Below are 18,531 nucleotides of genomic sequence, written 5' to 3' on the forward strand. Positions count from 1 at the left end.
GCCACAAAAAAGATGGAGAAAAGTTGTTCTCTTTTGCCATAGAGGACAGGACAACAGGCAATGGGTTCAAACTACATAGCAGATTTAGATTAAATCTCAGGAAAAAATTTCTAAGTGTAAGAACAGTAGGGCAATGGAACAGATTGCCTCAGGAGGCTGCAGAAGCTTCTTCACTGGAGCTTTTCAAAAGCAGGCTGGATAGCTATCTGTCTTGGATGGTTTAGACAACTAATCATGCATCTTGGCCGGGGGTTAGACTAGATGACCCTTGTGGTCTCTTCTAACCCTATGATTCTGTGATACTAAGCAAGAGAAAAAGACAGTTATGATTGCAGACAAAACAAAAATAAAACATGCTTTCTAGTGTCTAAAGTTTAACAGATTACAATCTTGGTCTGAGGCAATTTCTCATCTATTGTCAGGTTCCAGAGACTTCAGCCCAAATGGTTGAAGGATCCACCTTTCACAGAGTCCAAGAGCTCTGGTCTCTTGTCTTCTATGTGATGGATTAATAGCTTTTTGTTACCCTTATATTTCCCAAAGTCCATTATCTCTGCCTCAAGAGCCAGGAAGTCTTCCTGGGATGCAGAGACTTTCCCCTGGCTTGTTCACTTAACTCTCTCCTCCATGGTTGTTAGCTTGTTAGCTTTACTCACCTTATGTGTAAATGTGTCCTTATGTCCCCTGTCTGTAATCAAGCGGGTCAGACAGGTAAATACACATTTCTTTATCTAGGGCAAGTAGGGTTTGTGCACTGCCTTCCAAACACATTTTAAGAATGTATTTCTAGTACACACATGTAACTCTTTGTACACAACCTATACACACATCACACAATGATTTTCAGGACTGGCATATGATCAGTTTAAATATAATATCTTACAAGACACCTTTTAGATACATATTATGATAACAGTGTGTTGGAGTTAGTGAGTATGTCAGGCCTGATATGCGTTGCAGTGTGGTGTCTTAGGGACGCAGTGAGTACTATAGTCCAGTGGACAAGGCCCACGATTTAGTAGTCAGGAGACCTGATTTTTATTGCAGGCTCTGCAGTTGACTTGCTGCATGTGGCCTTTGATGGGACACTTGCACTCTCTGTGCTTCAGTTTCCTCACTTGTAAAATGGTTTGAGATATATGGATGAAAATGCTCTATTGAAGTGCTAGCCACTTTTTTTTTTTTAGGCAGATGATTGTAAACGGTGACAGCTGTTAAAGATACATATGTTTACTCCAGATTGAATTGGTTAAGTACTCCTTCCTACCTAATGACACTCCTTAGCTCTAAGTTAACACACGTTCTCCACACCAGTCATGATTTTATAGACCGCTATCATATCCTCCCTTAGTCATCTCTTTTTCAAGCTGAAAAGTCCCAGTCTTATTAATCTCTCCTCATATGGAAGCTGTTACATATCCTTAATTTTTGTTGCCTTTCTCTGTAACTTTTCCAACTCCAGTATATCTTTTTTGAGATGGGCTGACCAGATCTGCATGTAGTATTCAAGGTGTGGGCATCCCATGGATTTATAGAGGCAATATGATATTTTCTGTCTTACTATCTATCCCTTTCCTAGCGATTCCTAACATTCTGTTTGCTTTTTTGACTGCCACTGCACATTGAGTGGATGTTTTCAGAGAACTGTCCACGACTCCAAAATTTCTTTCTTGAGTGGTAACATAAGTTAGACCCAATCATTTTATAATGTATAGTTGGGATTATGTTTTCCAGTGTGTATTACTTTGCATTTATCAAGATTGAATTTCACTTGCCATTTTGTTGCCCACTCACTCAGTTTTGTGAGGTCCCTTTGTAATGCTTTGCAGTCTGCTTTGGACTTAGCTATCCTACCAGTTCCTCCCACTTACTGTCATTTTAGCACCAGTGCCCTGCTTGACTGAATTGGGAATCTAACTGTAAGAATAAAGTTTTTGGTGTCTCATTGGTTTTCACATCTGGCCCTACCTAACTGCTGCCATGGTTTAAAAATAAATAAATAAAAAATACAACCCCTGCTAAGGAATTTGTGGTTTCTACCCCAGCCAGAATTCACTGTCTTATAGAAGAGCAGACATGTAATGCTTTCTTATTGTCCAACAGTAGTCTTGTGGGAGAAATTAGATGTCACATAAAGAAAATCCTTGGCCTTTTATAGGCTCATTGCAAAATGCAGTCTTTAATTGCAAGTATCATTAAAGATACATTGGAAAGGATCTCTGTTGTTTGACACGCATTGAGGTTTTGAAATCCTGCTGCTTTACAGTGAGGAAATGTTTTTTCACTTTCAGTGTTGTATGGTTCAATATATAAAGTCGTTTTCCATTTCTGTAGTGTCTTCATCCTAAAGTGCTTCACAGACTGATGAAGGGCGCTATGTAAAAGTAAATTATTCTACTCTGCCATTAGAAATATCTTTGCAGACACACTATAGTATCAGACATCTAGTGGTCATTCTAGTGACTCTAAATGTTGTGTATATTCTCTGAGTTTCCAAAGATCTGTATTTGTGCATGGGGGGGGAGGGGCGGGGGTCATTTATAAGCTGCAAAGCAATTAAATTACGTTATGGTGGCAGATACACTACCGTACTTCATTACTTGCACTGTGTTTAATTTAAATTCAATTACAAATGTAATAAAATTCTCTAAACATTTTCAAGTTTGGTCTCAAATAACTCCCAGCATTACTGATTTGCTTAAGCTTCTTCTATTTTTCTTCATGAGTTATCAACATGAAAGGACAATAATATTGTATTTTTCTTTCTTTTTTTTACCATAAGGTTGATTTATCAAAGGACTTTCCTCACTGGAACAAGCTGAAATCAGAAGAAAAATACTTCATCTCTCATGTCCTGGCTTTTTTTGCAGCCAGCGATGGAATTGTAAATGAAAATTTGGTAAGGCATCTTTACAATGAGCCCATTTCTCACGAGTTACCATTCATCTGGCTAGCATTTCAATTTTGACTTAATATAATCTTAATTTCAATTCAATTTCATTTCAATTTTGACTTAATATAATCAAGTGACTCTTTATTGTTTACTGGTTGCATTTTCTCTCTTCCACATAATTTTAGTTTTGCTTAGACATCTGAGAAACCTGTTCTCCCTGGGCCAATATTTAAGACAAATTAGGCCGGTGACGGTTTTGGGATGTCACCTGATGTGCTCGCATGCCACTGAGTCAGCCTATTATGCCAGCCTGGTCCCCTTTGCCTGACCTTGCTGGGTTAGGCTTACAAGCCTCTTCCAGCCAAGTACACAGACAGGGCCACACCGAGCTGCACAGAGAGACAGAGATCCACTCTGGAAAGATTCAGCCTTAGGGGCTTGCTCCAACGGTCTGGTGCCCACTCCTTTTAAGGGGTACAAACCCAAAGGTTTTATGAAATTTGCCCCCTTCCTCAATGTGGAGGGAGATATGCACAACTTCTTGCCCTCTCAGTTAGAAATTACCAAACCTGGGTTACATTACAAACAAGAAATAAGTTTATTAACCACAAAAGGTGAATTTTGAGTGAATGTAAGAGATAACAGACAGAACAAAGCAGATTACTGACCAAATAAAGCAAAATAGGCAAGCTAAGCTCAATATACTGAAGAAACAAATTACAAAATGTAAATTCTCACCCTAAATGTTTTTTTAGGCAGGTTGCAAAGTTTCTGTATATTCCTTTTCAGACTGGAACTCTGTCTCAGTCTGGACAACCCCCCCCTCCCCCGCCTTCCCTTCAGGTGGCTTTAGCAGTCTTTCTTCTTGAACAGACAAGTCATGGAGAGGAGGAGTCCCATTTGCCTTCCTTTCCACCCTTAAACAGGATTTACATAAGTCGGGAATCCTTTGTTTCCCAAAATTGACCCCTCTTCCCTTCCAGTGGAAAGTTACAAGAAGTCCCAGGTAATGTTTATTATCAGGTGACAAGACCATCTGATTCAGTGGCAGTATGGAGGGTCCCTAGGAAGGCCAAACCTTTTCAGAGTCCACTGTCCTGGCTCATGGGCCGTTGGCCCTGTCTGGCTTTTCCATTGTTGTACCTGAAGTGTTAGCAGTGCAAAATAGCATAGTTGAAATAGAGATACATAGACAATATTCATAACTTCAGATACAGAAATGATACAGGCATACAAATTGGTTAATCACATTCAGTAAATTATAACCTTTCCAATGATATCTTACAAGGCCCATCTTGCATAAAGTATATCTCAGTTGTGTCATATTCATATCATAAGCGTATTTTCATAAAGAATATGGAGTGAAACATCATAAGGCTCACTCCAGTATAGTCTAAAGGATTCCAACCACTCTGTTCCTGGAAACAATCTTAAGTCCTCCCTTCCAGGGAACTGTAGTTCATTTTTGGCTCTTTTGAAATGGAAGATGGGAGTGAACTTCTCCAGTGGTGTCATCAGTGTTTCTCTTTGAGTTGGTTAAAATCATACTCTCTCTCCCTAACGTAGCACTTTTTAAAAAACCATAGGGGATACTACCATGTCCTGGCCAGTGTTCCTTATCTCAGTAAAACTTATTCTAAGGACCTGTGTTTACGATGGTGACTTAGAATATCAGGGTTGGAAGGGACGTCAGGAGGTCATCTAGTCCAACCCCTGCTCAAAGCAGGACCAATCCCCAATTTTTGCCCCAAATGGCCCCCTCAAGGATTGAACTCACAACCCTGGGTTTAGTAGGCCAATGCTCAAACCGCTGACTTGCTGGGGATATCTCTGAATCTACCAGGTCTGCAAGGAAGTGATGGAGCTCCCCTTTCCGATTATATGGATTTTCCAATTGTAGTCACGCTGTGGCTGCAAGATATCTGACCTTAAACCATCCATGGTGTAGGCCTGAAAATGGCCCATCCTGGAACTTGTGCATATATAACTTCTGGGCGCACATCTAGGAAATACATTATAGTATGGGGTGAGGTTGGAGAAAGAGACACACATTCTCTATGACATAGAGATTTTGTGAAGTACTGGTTCATTTTATTTAATATCAAACCAAAATCCTGAGTGTTTGTGTAATGTGAAGTTTTCAGTGTTGCAGTATTATGCTTTATACTTTCAGTACTTTTACAGCATACCTCTTGATTACAGTTTTATAAGCTACATATACAGCAGCTTTGTTTCACTTTCTCTCTCAAAGAATAATTCCACAATCTACTAGCTATTTGCATGTATGTTTGTGAAATATTTCAATTCAACTGCCCACATCCTTTCTCCATGGCAAGGGGGTTGCTTTTGTTCATTTCAGGGCTTGAAAATATTCTTTCAGGTAGTGCTAATACCCTAACTGGCACTTTTTTTTGTAGGTGGAGCGATTCAGCCAGGAAGTGCAAATCCCAGAGGCTCGCTGTTTCTATGGATTTCAGATTCTAATTGAGAATGTTCACTCGGAGATGTACAGTTTGCTAATAGACACTTACATCAAAAATCCCAAGAAACGGTAATTCTCAAAGTTGTCACAAAGTCACTAAACATATTACCTCAGTACTGGCTGTGCAGTCTAGAGGGCTAGTCATGCAGCACATGCCAGTATCACCTGCCTTCTTTTCCATACCGACTCGCTGGGTGGCCTTAGGAAAATCATTAACGTTTCCTGCTCTGTATTCCTCATCTATAAAATGGAGTAATAATAATATCTACTACACAGGAGTGTTGTCAGGGTTGGTTAATATTTGTACAGTGCAATATAATTGATGGATTGAAACAGTTGGATTATAGATCGTTCTAGGAATTTAATGCTGTTTACTGATCTGAATTTGTAATAATGCTATCTATTGCTTTACTTGTATACAACTTGTTTGTTGCTAATATTTTTCAAAACCTTCCTTTAAAACTACCCTAGCCAGTTAGTCAAAGGTCACGACATTTCAGTTTATGAATATCAGTTTTGCCCTGTATGTCAATAAGAGAGTGTGTCTAATGTAAATATTAACAGTAATAACAATAGCAAAAAGTTGGTCTGTGGCTACAGATGTGTGGAGATACAATGGTCCTGTAGTGAGGGTCATGCAGAGCTGCATTTCCAGGGCAGCATCCTACACTGGGGAAGCTCAATATCTCCTGGAACTCCCAAGGTACATGGGCGGTGGGGAGATGGCTGCTATGTCATCTTGTAAGCTTATGTCTCTACAACCTTTGGGGTACTGAGCACAGTTAGCTGTGCTAGCCAGAATCGGCAGTTGTAGCCCACAGCGGCTGAAACTGTACCCAGCTCCTGTGTGGGGCCTGCAAGGGGAGCCGGGACGGGGAGTCTCCCTGAGGAGGAACTGGCCAATATCTGGCTTGTAGTGTGAGATGCACCATACTCTAGTGGATAGGACACTGATTTGGTAGTTGAGAAACCTGGGTTCTATTCTTGCCTCTGCCATGTACCTGTTGTGTGTGCTTGGATAAGTGACTTTCCCTCTCTCTGTCTGTTTGCCCTTGTAGCTTTTGTCTGTTAGATTGTAAAAACTTTGGGGCAAAGACTGTCTCTTACTCTGTGTTTGTATAGTGTCAAGCACAGTGGTATCCCAATCTCAGCTTGGGTCTCTAGGTACTAATATAATACAAATACATTATAAGTTTTTGTAATATTACCTTTGTTTCATTCTGTAGAGAATTTTTATTTAATGCAATTGAAACAATGCCTTGTGTCAAGAAGAAAGCAGATTGGGCCCTGAAGTGGATAGCAGACAGAGACTCAACTTTTGGTATGTAGCTTTTAAATTAGGTGATTCCATTATATATACTTCAGATTAACAAAGGGTAGTTTTCTGGGTCTACCCTTTGAGCTGCAACCTTCTAGAGCGGAATTTCTCCTGTGTTTAAGGGTTACGTTTATCTTGAGTTTCAAGTCCAACCGTGATTTCTAAAAAAAGAAAAAATCAGATCAGTGTGTAGATCTTAATCCTGAGCTAATGACGAGTGCCAGTGTCAAAGCCCAGTGGGGATCATAGCAGTAAAAATTCTGGGGGGGTTCTTGTGTTATGAATAAGGGATAAAAAGGCAATTATTACTTTAACATGGGTTCAGCTAACACTCTGGGTGTGTCAGCATGTCCAGGCACCCCTCCCCTCCACTAAAAATGAAATAATCTTACTGTGAGAACTGGTTTGATTCACTAGCGTAGACACTCTTGTTTTGGGTGGGAAGAAATGAGGTGCAGGTTACGTTGTGTATTGGGAGGGGAAAGAGGGATCATCCCAAGTAAGGTTTTTCTTTGGTAAAATTTAGACCACGTAGTGATTATTGGTGGCTTTCCTGAAAATATTTCAGTGAGACTATTGAGAACTGTTAATCAAGTTCCAAGTGTCAGTTGTGGGGGGAACCATTTCCTTTCCTGCAATCTGCAGGTAGAGCTGCCTTGGCCAGATGTAACATAGGTATTTATACCTTATTTTCCTATTAGTGGCTCTGGCAACTTGTATTTTCTATACATTTTTTTCACTTTTTATCAGACACATTGCCAGATGCTTGTTGCATAGATGTTTCACTAGCTCTGACTTTGTCAGCTGACTGCTCAGTATGTTCATTCTAAAGTACAGCAGGACCCTGTTTCTTCTTCATGCAAAGTGATTGCTAGGGGGGTGAAAAGAACCCATTAGCCCAACTTCATTGTTTTTTTTTTTCAGGAGCATTCAGAAATAGACACTCCTGATTTGAGATTTCCAATGAGCATATTAAAAACTTTGTTACATATTTCAGTATGCAAGAGCCAGCCAGTAGACATTCAGCAAGAAATTTTGCTATATGGGTTTTAATATCAGGTATTGCATTTGATCGTTGGCTTTATTGACACTTATTTTTTTAGGATTGTCTGGTATGTTTTTAGAGTTGTCAAGTATATTTCTTCCGTGTGAACTACAGTAATACAGTAAATATGCTATTTGTCTTTTAATTCTTTTCTCCATATGACCTTTCCCTAAATAAACCAGCAGATGGCACCTGCATTCCATTCATTGGAGTAGAAAAATAAATGTCCTTTTCTTAAAATGATCTGTGCATGGCACAGGGGGCAAAGGTGCAAGAGTTTAAGGCACAGACCTTGTACCTCTGGAGACCAGGATATTTATCTATATACATCATCAGGATGCTTTAAAATACAATATGCATTTCTATGGAAACAGGGCTTTGGGGAGGAGGAGTACATGGGTTTGAAGGCACTGGGGTGTAGAGTGGGAGGAAGAAAGGCAGAGTCAGTGATGGCCCAAGGTAGGGTGAAGAAGAGATGGCAACAGAAACGGGAGGCAGCAGGAGTGAATTTGGGAACATAGAACTGGAAGGGATCTCTTGGATCATAGGGTCCCCTCCCCTGCTATCCCAGACAACTCTGTCATATAATCCTGTTCATAAATTTATCATCTTGAATTAGAGATGTAAGAGTTTAACCAGTTAACCAACAAGCTTGATGCTTATCGGTTTCTGTTAATGATTAAACTTCGCCCATGGTCCCTCCCGGTTGCTGCCCCGCGCACCTGGGACTCTGCTGCCGCCCGGCATCCCTGCGCACCCGGCATCCCTGCATGCCCAGCAGCCTGGCTGCCGCCTGGCATCCCAGCACACCCAGGGTCCCTCCGGGCAGCCGGGAGGTACCCCAGGCGAGGGGATGGTTATACAGTTACTGTTTTTACATGTTGTTTACATCCCCGTCTTGAACGTATCTGGATTGTCTGCCCCCACTGCTCCTGTTGGGAAGATGTTCCAAAACCTCATTCTTTAGATGTTTAGAAACCTTCTAATTTCTAGCCTAAACTTATAGAGCCAGGCCATAGAGATCACAACTTCACTAGCCTGCACGACGATAGCTCTGATGTTGAGGAGCAGGTGCAGATTCCATATCCTGATATTGATGTATTGTAGCATATATCTTTCTAACTTCCAGTACACACCCTTCAGGAAGGCCACTAGTACCTAGGCTAATGGCAAGTGCTTTCTGCTGTCCTTGGCTGTCTGGACTCGGTGCCCTGACTGCTTGCTTTAAGTAGAGGAAGTTCCATAATTGGGACTTACTTAAAACAAGGTTGGCCGAAGCACTAGAATAGGTAGTGCAAGGAATTTCACAGTGGTGGAAGATGGGGCTAAATGAATTAATAGGTCTCACAGATAATAACTGATAACCCCAGACTGAGGGCTCAGCTCCGCTTTCTTATGTATGATACAGTATGGTCAGTATGGCCCTCCTCAGCTGAGGTTTCTACACTGATGTTACTGATCTTAATAGCGCAGATACACAGATTATTTTGCTTATTTAGACAAGCTGCTATTTGATCTCCAGTGAAAGAGCCCTGCCTTGGGACACTTCCCAGAGAACTTGCTAAGACTTTTATGATTAAATCTTAGGAGAGCAATGCCGTGAGGTATATTATGGTGTATATTTTTGGCTGGAAGGGAATGTGAGGAGGAAAGTTTGGGTCTATCCTATGTGGAAGACAAGTTGAGTCATTGTGTCATCTAACTAATGCACAGAATGTGTTACAAATACTTTATTGTGATTAAAGGGGTATTGCAAATAGAGTAGCGGTTCAAGACTTGTCGTAGACCCTCTTTAGCCGTTCCCCCATTGCTCGCTGCAGGGTGATATCTCCATTACAAAAAATATTCCACCTCTATTGTGCCTTTTACCCCCCCATACACTCCACTGATTGGTTTGCAAGGCAGCTTGATTACTAGAGTTGTGAAGGTTGTCCTTATCATGAGCTTTCTTCATGAGTCCATAATCACCCTTCTCTGCATTCCCCTTGCATGGGCCTCGGTGGACCTCCCCAAGTCACTTCCATTGTTTGTCTTTCTCGTTCCTTTGCTTCCATTGTTGGAAAGAGAAAACAGTTGAAAGGAATTGACCAGATAGAAGAATAACTCTTCTTGCACAGCAAACTAAACCTATGTGCTAAAAAGGCAGTGGAACCATTTCAGATTAATGGCTGCTAAAGAGATTAACCTGTTCGGCCATCATAAGCATTAAGTAATAGAAAAGGAATATTTGCACTTCCATTGTACCATATGCAAATGTATTTCCTAAAATGGAGCATTTATAAATGAGCACCTCTTAAAAAGTTAGACAAGGAAAACAAATTTTTCTTCATCCAAGTTATGTATTAAGAATTTTTCTTTTAGACTTCAAAAATCTCAACCCAGTGATTATAAATTCATTTAGCGTTAGTTGTAACAACTCTAATTGTGAATACATCTGCTGATGATATGGATGTCAAAGTACAGTGCCTTATAGGATTTCACCATTAATTCAGCTCTGATTAGGCCTTTTTAAGAATAAAGTGTTCTGGTGAATTTTGAACATAACAAATCATTAAGTATTGCTGTATTTGCTCTTGAGATTATACTAAATCTCCTGCACATGTGTAGATTTTTTTTTTCTGGGTAAATGCCTTTAAGCCTCTAAGTGTATGGGTTTACATGCACAGCTATAACTTCTTGGGCTTTGAACTTGTTAAATCTCAGAGGCTGAACAGGCTTAGGCTAGTCATTACCTGGATGAGAGATCTCCAAGAAGCACTTCTGATGTAGCAGGAAGTGGTACTGGGGATTCAGTAGGTGGCACTCTTCTCTGTAGTTAACATCAATAGCCTTTATGGAGTCAGTGGCTACTGGGCAGTGGGTGGTGCTGTCATTAGGCTAAGGCATAAAACAGATTCAGATCACGAAAGCTTATGCTCTATTAAATTTGTTAGTCTCTAAGGTGCCACAAGTACTCCTTTTCTTTTTAGATCATTTATGGTCATTAAAGAGTTTCATCTATTTTTGCAAGAGTCATAATAATAATGCTCTAACTTCCTAGATGGAAGAAGCCATAGGAAGCCGAGTACTTTAGAAATCTTAATAAATTGCATCCTGTCTTGCCTCTATCGGGTAGAGAATACTTTTCCGTTTATGTAGGAACCTGAGACCCAGACAGATTAGGCTCCCATAGGAAGTCTGTATTTCCCAATCTTGTCAATTAGTCACAGCCACCATCTACTAAGAGGAACAGGGGTATTTGGCCTGATGTCCTGGCCAGATGAGGCCTGATATCCTGACCAGATTTCAGTTTGAGCAATTAAATTCTTCCTTCTGAAATGCTCCCTTTACTTTCAATTGGATGTGCTATTTTTCCTCTCTTCCTGATCTAAGCTGCTGTGTGTTGAACACTTTTAATAGCTGTCCTGTTTCACCCCAAAAGTGGCTGCATTTCATTGGTTGGTAAATGATGATGTGTGCACGTACATGCATGCTGTGGGATCCTATGTGATGAAATATAAAATATGGTACCTAAGTGGATGATGATTTAATGCTGTTCAGTATCAGTGTGTGTCTAATGTAAGCTGCACACCTGACAAACTAGAAGCAAATTTGATTTTTCTGAGTCTTAATTGGCAGTGTATTGTATTAAACAGGGGAGAGAGTGATTGCCTTTGCTGCAGTGGAAGGGATCTTCTTCTCAGGTTCTTTTGCTGCTATATTTTGGCTGAAGAAGAGGGGTCTGATGCCTGGACTGACATTCTCCAATGAGCTCATTAGCCGAGATGAGGTAATATGTGGAACGTTACATTTGTTTGGGGGGAGAATGCTCCTCTAGCTGAGAGCAGTGCGTGGCTGGGCTCTCAGTGAATCCCCAGGCCAGAGGGGAGAGGCACAATTTTTTCTGCATGTTCCCCCTCTAGAGCTGCTGCCCACACACACTTTGAGCAGAGCCTAATAGCCATGCCAATAAGGGCAATACTTCATCCACCTCTGTCAGCAGCTGTGGGAGAGGAAAGAAAGAATTGTGAGGTGCTGAAGAGGTGGGGTTTCACTGGGGAAAAGGGAGAAAGCAGGTAAGTGGATGCAGAAGGTTGGGGAGCGCAAACACCAGTGAAGGAAGGGGAAATCCAGCAAGGCAGAGAGGGTGAGTTGCTGGCAAGATGGAGCTGATTTGACATGTTATTGCTGATGGGGCTGGAAGAGGGTAAAGGCCTGAGTCAGCTCTCTGAAACCCAGCCTACCCTGACATGCATCGTAGGATTCTTCCAGAGTTTGTTACATGGAGAGGTGCAGCATCTTGACTGGGGGAAGGAACTGGTTGACCTGTCCGTTAACTTTAAGCCACACCCACAGTATCCTCTCACAGGTTCAACCATAGCTCGGCTGAGGCAGTGGATGGTGGCAGCACCAGGAAGACCCACCCTCTCTGCTAGTGGTCTTCCACACAGTGCAACATGTAGCCCTGAGTCTGCAAACCTTGACATTACTGGGAACTGCAGGAGCACTGAAATCCTGTGAGGGAGTAGGCTATTTTTAGAACAAGTTTAAAGGGAGAAGGGGTAGGAACAAGATTGATAAATAAATTACCACTGGGCAGATGTTAAATGAATGTAGGAGAGCTTAAATACCACCATGTTCCTAGGCAAGAATAATTATCATCCTGAATAAAACTATTCACCTAAATCATCTTAAAAAGAAAAGAAATAAGATGAAAAAAACTCCTAATTCACAGAATGAGTAAGGAAGGAACTGGAGACACATGGCACAAGAAACAAAGTGATGGTGAATAATGGGAGAGAGCAGACTTGAGCCAGCACAGTGCTCAGCTTCCAGCACTGAGGGCAGCAGAAGTCAAATAGACAGCAGAGAGCAGCAGGTGTGCACATGTACCGGACTGCACTGCCAGCCAAGGGTAGTCACATACATGGGATTCTACAGTGCAGCCTGTGTCCCCTAGCTTTACAATGGAGGTGCAGCCTGTTCACTTGGCAGTTGGCTTTGCACTGGCTTCTACCACAGCACTCAGGTGGTGGATGGCGCAGGTTGTCTTGTCCCCTTCGGTAACTCTCTCCAGTTACAGAACACAGTACTTGCACAGGGCCTTCTGCAGTGCTTGGTCCAGTGTAGGGGGTATTTCTACAGAAGCAGTTGACCTTGCTCTCCTTCTTGTTCCTCTAGTAACATACTGTAAATATATCTTGTGGAGTGGAACTACTGCTCTTCTGTCTTACTGGCACTGTTAGTGGGAAACGCTTTTTAAGTTCAAATATTTTTTAAGAGATTAAAACGTATGGTGGCTTGTAATATATTTGTAAGGCTGCACCTGCCAGTATCTTTCTGATGTTGAATATGCCAATCACTGTAGTAACATGTATCCTCCTACTGCCTCCTCACCCCATCTTGTAGTAATGGCTCCTCATGGGCGGGGCCTTGCACAGTTAAGGCGCTGTTGGAAAAAAATACATCCAGTTTAAAATCTGGAGCACTGTAGAACCTGAAGGACAGATTAATTTGCAAGATCAACATAGCAATGTTTGAATCTACTGGCATTGGCTTAAAATGGTAAAGGATTCCATCACAAGAAAAATAGCCAGTAGCTCTCATTTACTCTAATGTAGAAGGAAGCTGTATTATGATGAAAGAATTGTTGAAGTACATGATAGGACTGGAAAATAAAGCAAGATATGGCTCAAGCTTGAGGCAACTTTAATGCTTTGAAAAATAAATTCTACTTCATGTCCACTAATAAGATCCAGTTTCATTTTCTATTCCTAGAAGTCATTGTAACCTTTTTCATGCAATCAATATGCGTGTAATTTTCAGCAGAAGTTATCTATAAAACTCACTTTCAGGTTAATGTGATGTAGGATGCTAAATACAATAGGTCCAACTGCCCTTTTGTGGCATGTCATTCAGCAGCAAAAAAACCCATAATTTTTCAGTTCAATTTCCAGTGGTATAATTGTAATTAAATAGATAGTTGTTGCAATAAAAGTACAAAGTGCACAAGGCATCTGTATTGAGACAGGATCAGTACAAAATTAAAATGATAAAATAGCAATAAAAGTCCTGTAAAGAAAATGTGAATTGTTTTCTGATGAGCTGGTTAGATAGATTGTGGGCACCACCTAATGCATGTTTATTTGGGGAATGCACAAGCAGTCATTCTCTTTTAAGCGGGAGAGCCACAGATCTTAAAAATTTGCCAAAATCCATTAAAATATCAGGTATCATAATGAAAGTGCCAGACTGGCTCATGCTAGTAGTCCATTTAGTGCAGTATTCTCTCTTTGACAGTGGGCAGCAACTGTTGAACCGAAGGAATGTGCAAGAAATCCAGCAGCAGGCAATTAAGAGAGAAATTTTCCTCTGGGATTTTTATTTCTAATGTCCATTTGAGGTTGGCTTATGAGGCTTCCAAAACTCTTGGTTGGCTGATTTGTTTCAATCTTCACTGTTGTCACTCTGGTTTTTTTTATTGTCCATATTCTGTCCAGTTCTCTTTTATTTTTATTCCTAATGTCCTTGATGAAATCTTGTGGCAACAAGACCTACACCCTAACTGCATGTTGCATGAAAATGTATTTTTCAGATTTAGATTTGATCCCAGTAATAAGAAAAGGAGTACTTGTGGCATCTTAGAGACTAACAAATTTATTTGAGCATAAGCTTTCATGAGCTACAGCTCACTTCATCGGATGCACTGAATGCATCCAATGAAGTGAGCTGTAGCTCACGAAAGCTTATGCTTAAATAAAGGTTAGTCTCTAAGGTGCCACAAGTACTCCTTTTCTTTTTGAGAATACAGACTAACATGGCTGCTACTCTGATCCCAGTAATGGAACTTTTGTTAAATTAACCTCCTCCTTTCTACAAGAGCTCAGAGGCACATGAGAGGAGGAAAAAATCTTAATAAAGATAATTAAAATATCTTGAAACCGTGAGTGCTCACAAATCTACTTCTAATGTCTGGTGCTATAACATGATTACAAAGTATGATCCATAACAGGAGGATAGTACTAAATTTGGTTCCACATAAATACCCTTTGTATTAAAGGATTGTCCAAAAATACTTAATATCAGCAAATTGAAGAAAGTCAACTGCTTTTTCCTGTCTTCTGTTTTTCAACATAATGATTTGTAGATTTTAAATAATTATATTTCTGTCCAGTATAGGTGAGTGCTCTTTTAAGGTTTGAGAAATACAATTACATCAACATTGCCATCAGGGTGGATTTGGTTTAATCTAGTCAGGAAGACTCGATTAAATCACGGATCTCTAGATAAAAGTGCATTCTTGTTGGTTGTTATAACCTTAATACATAGTCTTCACAACTCAGAGATAGATGTAGGTTTAATTTTTTAGAAGGTACACACTATACATTTTTAAAGTGATTTATTTTGAAAACTTTTCAGATTAGTTTTATAGCTATATCAGCAAATGAATGATTGTTTGGTTATTTCATTTACCAAAAGTAATTGAAGCAGATATTTATGAAGTCACTGGGAGGTGAACTACCTCCAATTCAACAGGTTAATGATCAACGTTTGGAGGATTTTCTTGCCATGCTGTATTAGGAGGAGAACATCACCAGACAGACATTTTAATTGTTTTATTTAACTAAAACAACAACGTTATTCTGGATTTTTTTCTTCAACAGCAAACATAATATTTTAACAAAACAAGCATATGAATTTTTGAATTTAGTTAAACATTCAATTTTTTAAAAATCAGGTTTGTTTTTGTTAAAATTGTTTTTAATTAAATTAGTTTTAAATGAAATATTTTAAAAAAACAAAAATTAAATAGACTGTCAGCCAGGTCAACATGAGAAACTTAAAATATTGGCTTCTGCAGCTATCTCAGTCATCTTCACCTCATTTTCCTGTTTGTTCATAATCTGGAAAAGAAAAATAAGCTTTCCTGCTTCTTCAGGTCCAAAACGATTTCTCAATTTGGAATGAAGTAGTCGAAAGGAAGAAAATGTTCTTTCTACACTGGCAGAAGAAGCTACTGCTGTTAAAAGTGAGATTATCACTTCAACAGTCTCTGAATTCAAGTGCTTAAGTGACTTCTACCAGTTCACTGGTGTGACTTTCTTTAAAACATAGTCGGCAAACATATTTCTTGAATGGTTCATCCTTAGCTTTAAAGTTTATTATAGTTGGCATTATGGAAGGATGATTGCTGATGTCCATGTCATAGCCAACACCTCTTCTTCAGCAGTTAAGTTTTGACCCTGGTACTGAGAGTATTTGCAAGAAAATGAGCTGGAGATGGTGCTTGTCCCATTTTTTTTTAAATGCTTGGAATTTAACTCTTTCATTGCATATTTATCTTTTTAAGATCTCACTCAGTTCCTTCCAAATTTCAACAGTGTCAGTAATAAAACGGCAATTTCCCTGCATTTTGTTCAAGGCTACAGAAATAGGCTTCAGGGTACTTAGCATGTGTTCAACATTTCTCTTAAGCCCAATGTTGAGAACTTTGGCTGTGACAGTGCCATCAATTTTTTCACGATTTTGTTCACAAACTGTCATCAGACTAGGCCAGTTCTTGATATAGTGCTCAAAACAGTCCATTACTGAGTTCCATCACACGTCTTGTAGGAGAGTTAGCTTGGTTCCTTCCACTTTTTTCAGAGCAGTTGCTGCAAAGTGGTTGTTACGGAAATATTTTGCAATTTCAGCAACATTAGCCTTTATTTCTGGAACACTGAAGTCTTTGGCTAGGAGGTACATCAAATGAACACTGCAACCATATGTTATTAGCTTGGGATTCTCTTCTAAATTTCTTCTCATCTTGGATTCATTTGCAGCATTGTCTGTGACCAAGCTGCATACTAGACATTTGAATTTTTTTTAACAGTTTGTTATAGCTTTTACTACTACTTGTAAGTATTCTGCTATATGTGCATTTCCTATTGTATCAACTGTTTCTGTAAGGAAGACATTCCCTTCTTCTGTTGTCACACAAGCACCTACAACAGGCTCATTGTGGACATTGCTCCACCCATCAAGACTCAGGTTAACAATTTTATCCTCTAGACCTTTTGCACATTGCTCAATTTCTCTTTCATGCATTTTATCCAGCAGTTTGCCTGTGACATCTGTCTGTTGGGTGGACTGTATCCTGGTCTTAATGACTGAACCATGTTAATGAAGAGTGGGCTCTCAATCATACAGAAAGGCAAGTTTGTTGCATAAACAAACAGGGCAGTTTTTTCATCAATTACCTCATTTTGTAATCTGCTTGTTCTTATCACAAACCTATCTATGGTTGTTTCTGAATGATGGAGATTTTTTTTTCTTTTTGCTACAGATGATATACTGTGGCTATGTGACATACATGATGTGACTGAAACATTATCATTGGCAGATAACTCTGAAACTATAGAAAATTATGGTGATCTTGAAGGTGGATCATCTTCAGAATCCTGTATGTTGAGGATGGATTCTCCTAAACAAAATAAGTCAATGCAGTTATTTAATTATTATTACCATACTGCTCATTTAGTATTACTCATTATATTCACTGACACTCAGTACTACTTTAAAGGTGAAATTATAAAAGGAAGATCTGCCTATTTCAGCTATTTTATTTTTTTATCACAACTGCATCTAAAATGATAGTACCATAGAGTAACAAGTATATTTATTGCTCAAACATGAGAATTCAAGAATGGTCCAGAAGGAAGACAGGCAATCCTTAAGAAAGGTATGAAGTAAAAAAATTTACCAACCTGAAGATCCTGCATGTTCAAACATGTTCCTTTCATCATCTTCAATGCAGCTTCCCCCTGAGAAGGAACACTTCTCATGATGTTTCATTTGGGCAACCAAGCCTTGCATTTCTTCGTTACACTGTTTGCATTTTGCATGCATGCATGCCTGTCTTACCCACAGTTAGAGGAGCTTCATTAAAATATTCCCAAACTGGGTCTCTTTTAGGGCCTGCTGCTATTATAGGTTTTCCCTTCTAGTGAGAGAATGGTATGGTAGATCTCAATCAATGAAGGCTACGCTCAGAAAAACCTCAAGACTTCTGAAATATGCTGCACAAACAGATTCACTTCTCTTTCTACTGCCTGTCCCTCCCTTCTCACATTTATCTCCAGACTTCTTCCCCTTGTCCAGATCTATTCCTCCCCCAACAATCTTCTATTCGTTGAACTTTTTGAAACTTTGCATTTTCAGAGAGAGGTAAGGGATTGTCTCTGTGTACACAGATTTGCAGAGAGACAATAGGGTTGAGATCTGTTGTTATCTCTGTATATTATTTATTTAAAAACATTTTTGCTGTTAACAAGCATGTTATCTCTGGAGACACAAATGCAAAACTAAGCATACCTGATGGTATCTTTTAGACTGACCACTGCATCCCATTGGGTAGATCAAGATTAACCTAAATAATCTATACAGAAACCCCTGGAATCCCATAAGATTGGGTCCCTAATCCATGAACTATTGGAACTCATTTACAAAACTTTTCTTAAACGTTACATGAATATATTGTCTCATTCTGTAGAATTAGAATTTATAATCCCTATTCTATGATGAGATATCTTTGAGCTCTAATGTATCTTAATTGAAACTATCTTTAGATAAGTTTTTTCCTCAAAAAGCATTTTATCAAAAAAATCCGATTTAAATAACTGATTTTTTTTTTTAATCATTGATTTTTATCCACCCTGATTGCCATGAAGCAGGAAGTTAGGAAGCTTATTCCTCTCAGAGAGACAATTATCAGTACAAGGCTTTAAATAGCAAATCATGAGGGGCAGGCGAAATTAAACTTTCATTCTTTTGTA

At 39.6% G+C, this 18,531-nt stretch overlaps 1 protein-coding gene across 4 annotated transcripts in view; it reads left to right on the top strand.

Annotated features, from left to right (window-relative positions):
- Nucleotides 1-18,531, top strand: part of RRM2B (ribonucleotide reductase regulatory TP53 inducible subunit M2B) — a 38,411-nt gene that overhangs the window by 13,232 nt on the left and 6,648 nt on the right. For 2 of the 4 annotated variants that reach the window (XM_043507490.1, XM_043507491.1), the window contains exons 3-7: nucleotides 2,783-2,899; nucleotides 5,311-5,444; nucleotides 6,602-6,696; nucleotides 11,374-11,507; nucleotides 15,657-15,746. In XM_043507490.1, the coding sequence (XP_043363425.1) occupies nucleotides 2,783-2,899; nucleotides 5,311-5,444; nucleotides 6,602-6,696; nucleotides 11,374-11,507; nucleotides 15,657-15,746 (570 nt within the window). The remainder of the gene's footprint in view (nucleotides 1-2,782; nucleotides 2,900-5,310; nucleotides 5,445-6,601; nucleotides 6,697-11,373; nucleotides 11,508-15,656; nucleotides 15,747-18,531) is intronic. The other 2 variants (XM_038390377.2, XM_043507489.1) reach the window with 1 other exon arrangement.

This window comes from Dermochelys coriacea, chromosome 2 (genome assembly GCF_009764565.3).
Source record: "Dermochelys coriacea isolate rDerCor1 chromosome 2, rDerCor1.pri.v4, whole genome shotgun sequence".
NCBI lineage: Eukaryota > Metazoa > Chordata > Testudines > Dermochelyidae > Dermochelys > Dermochelys coriacea.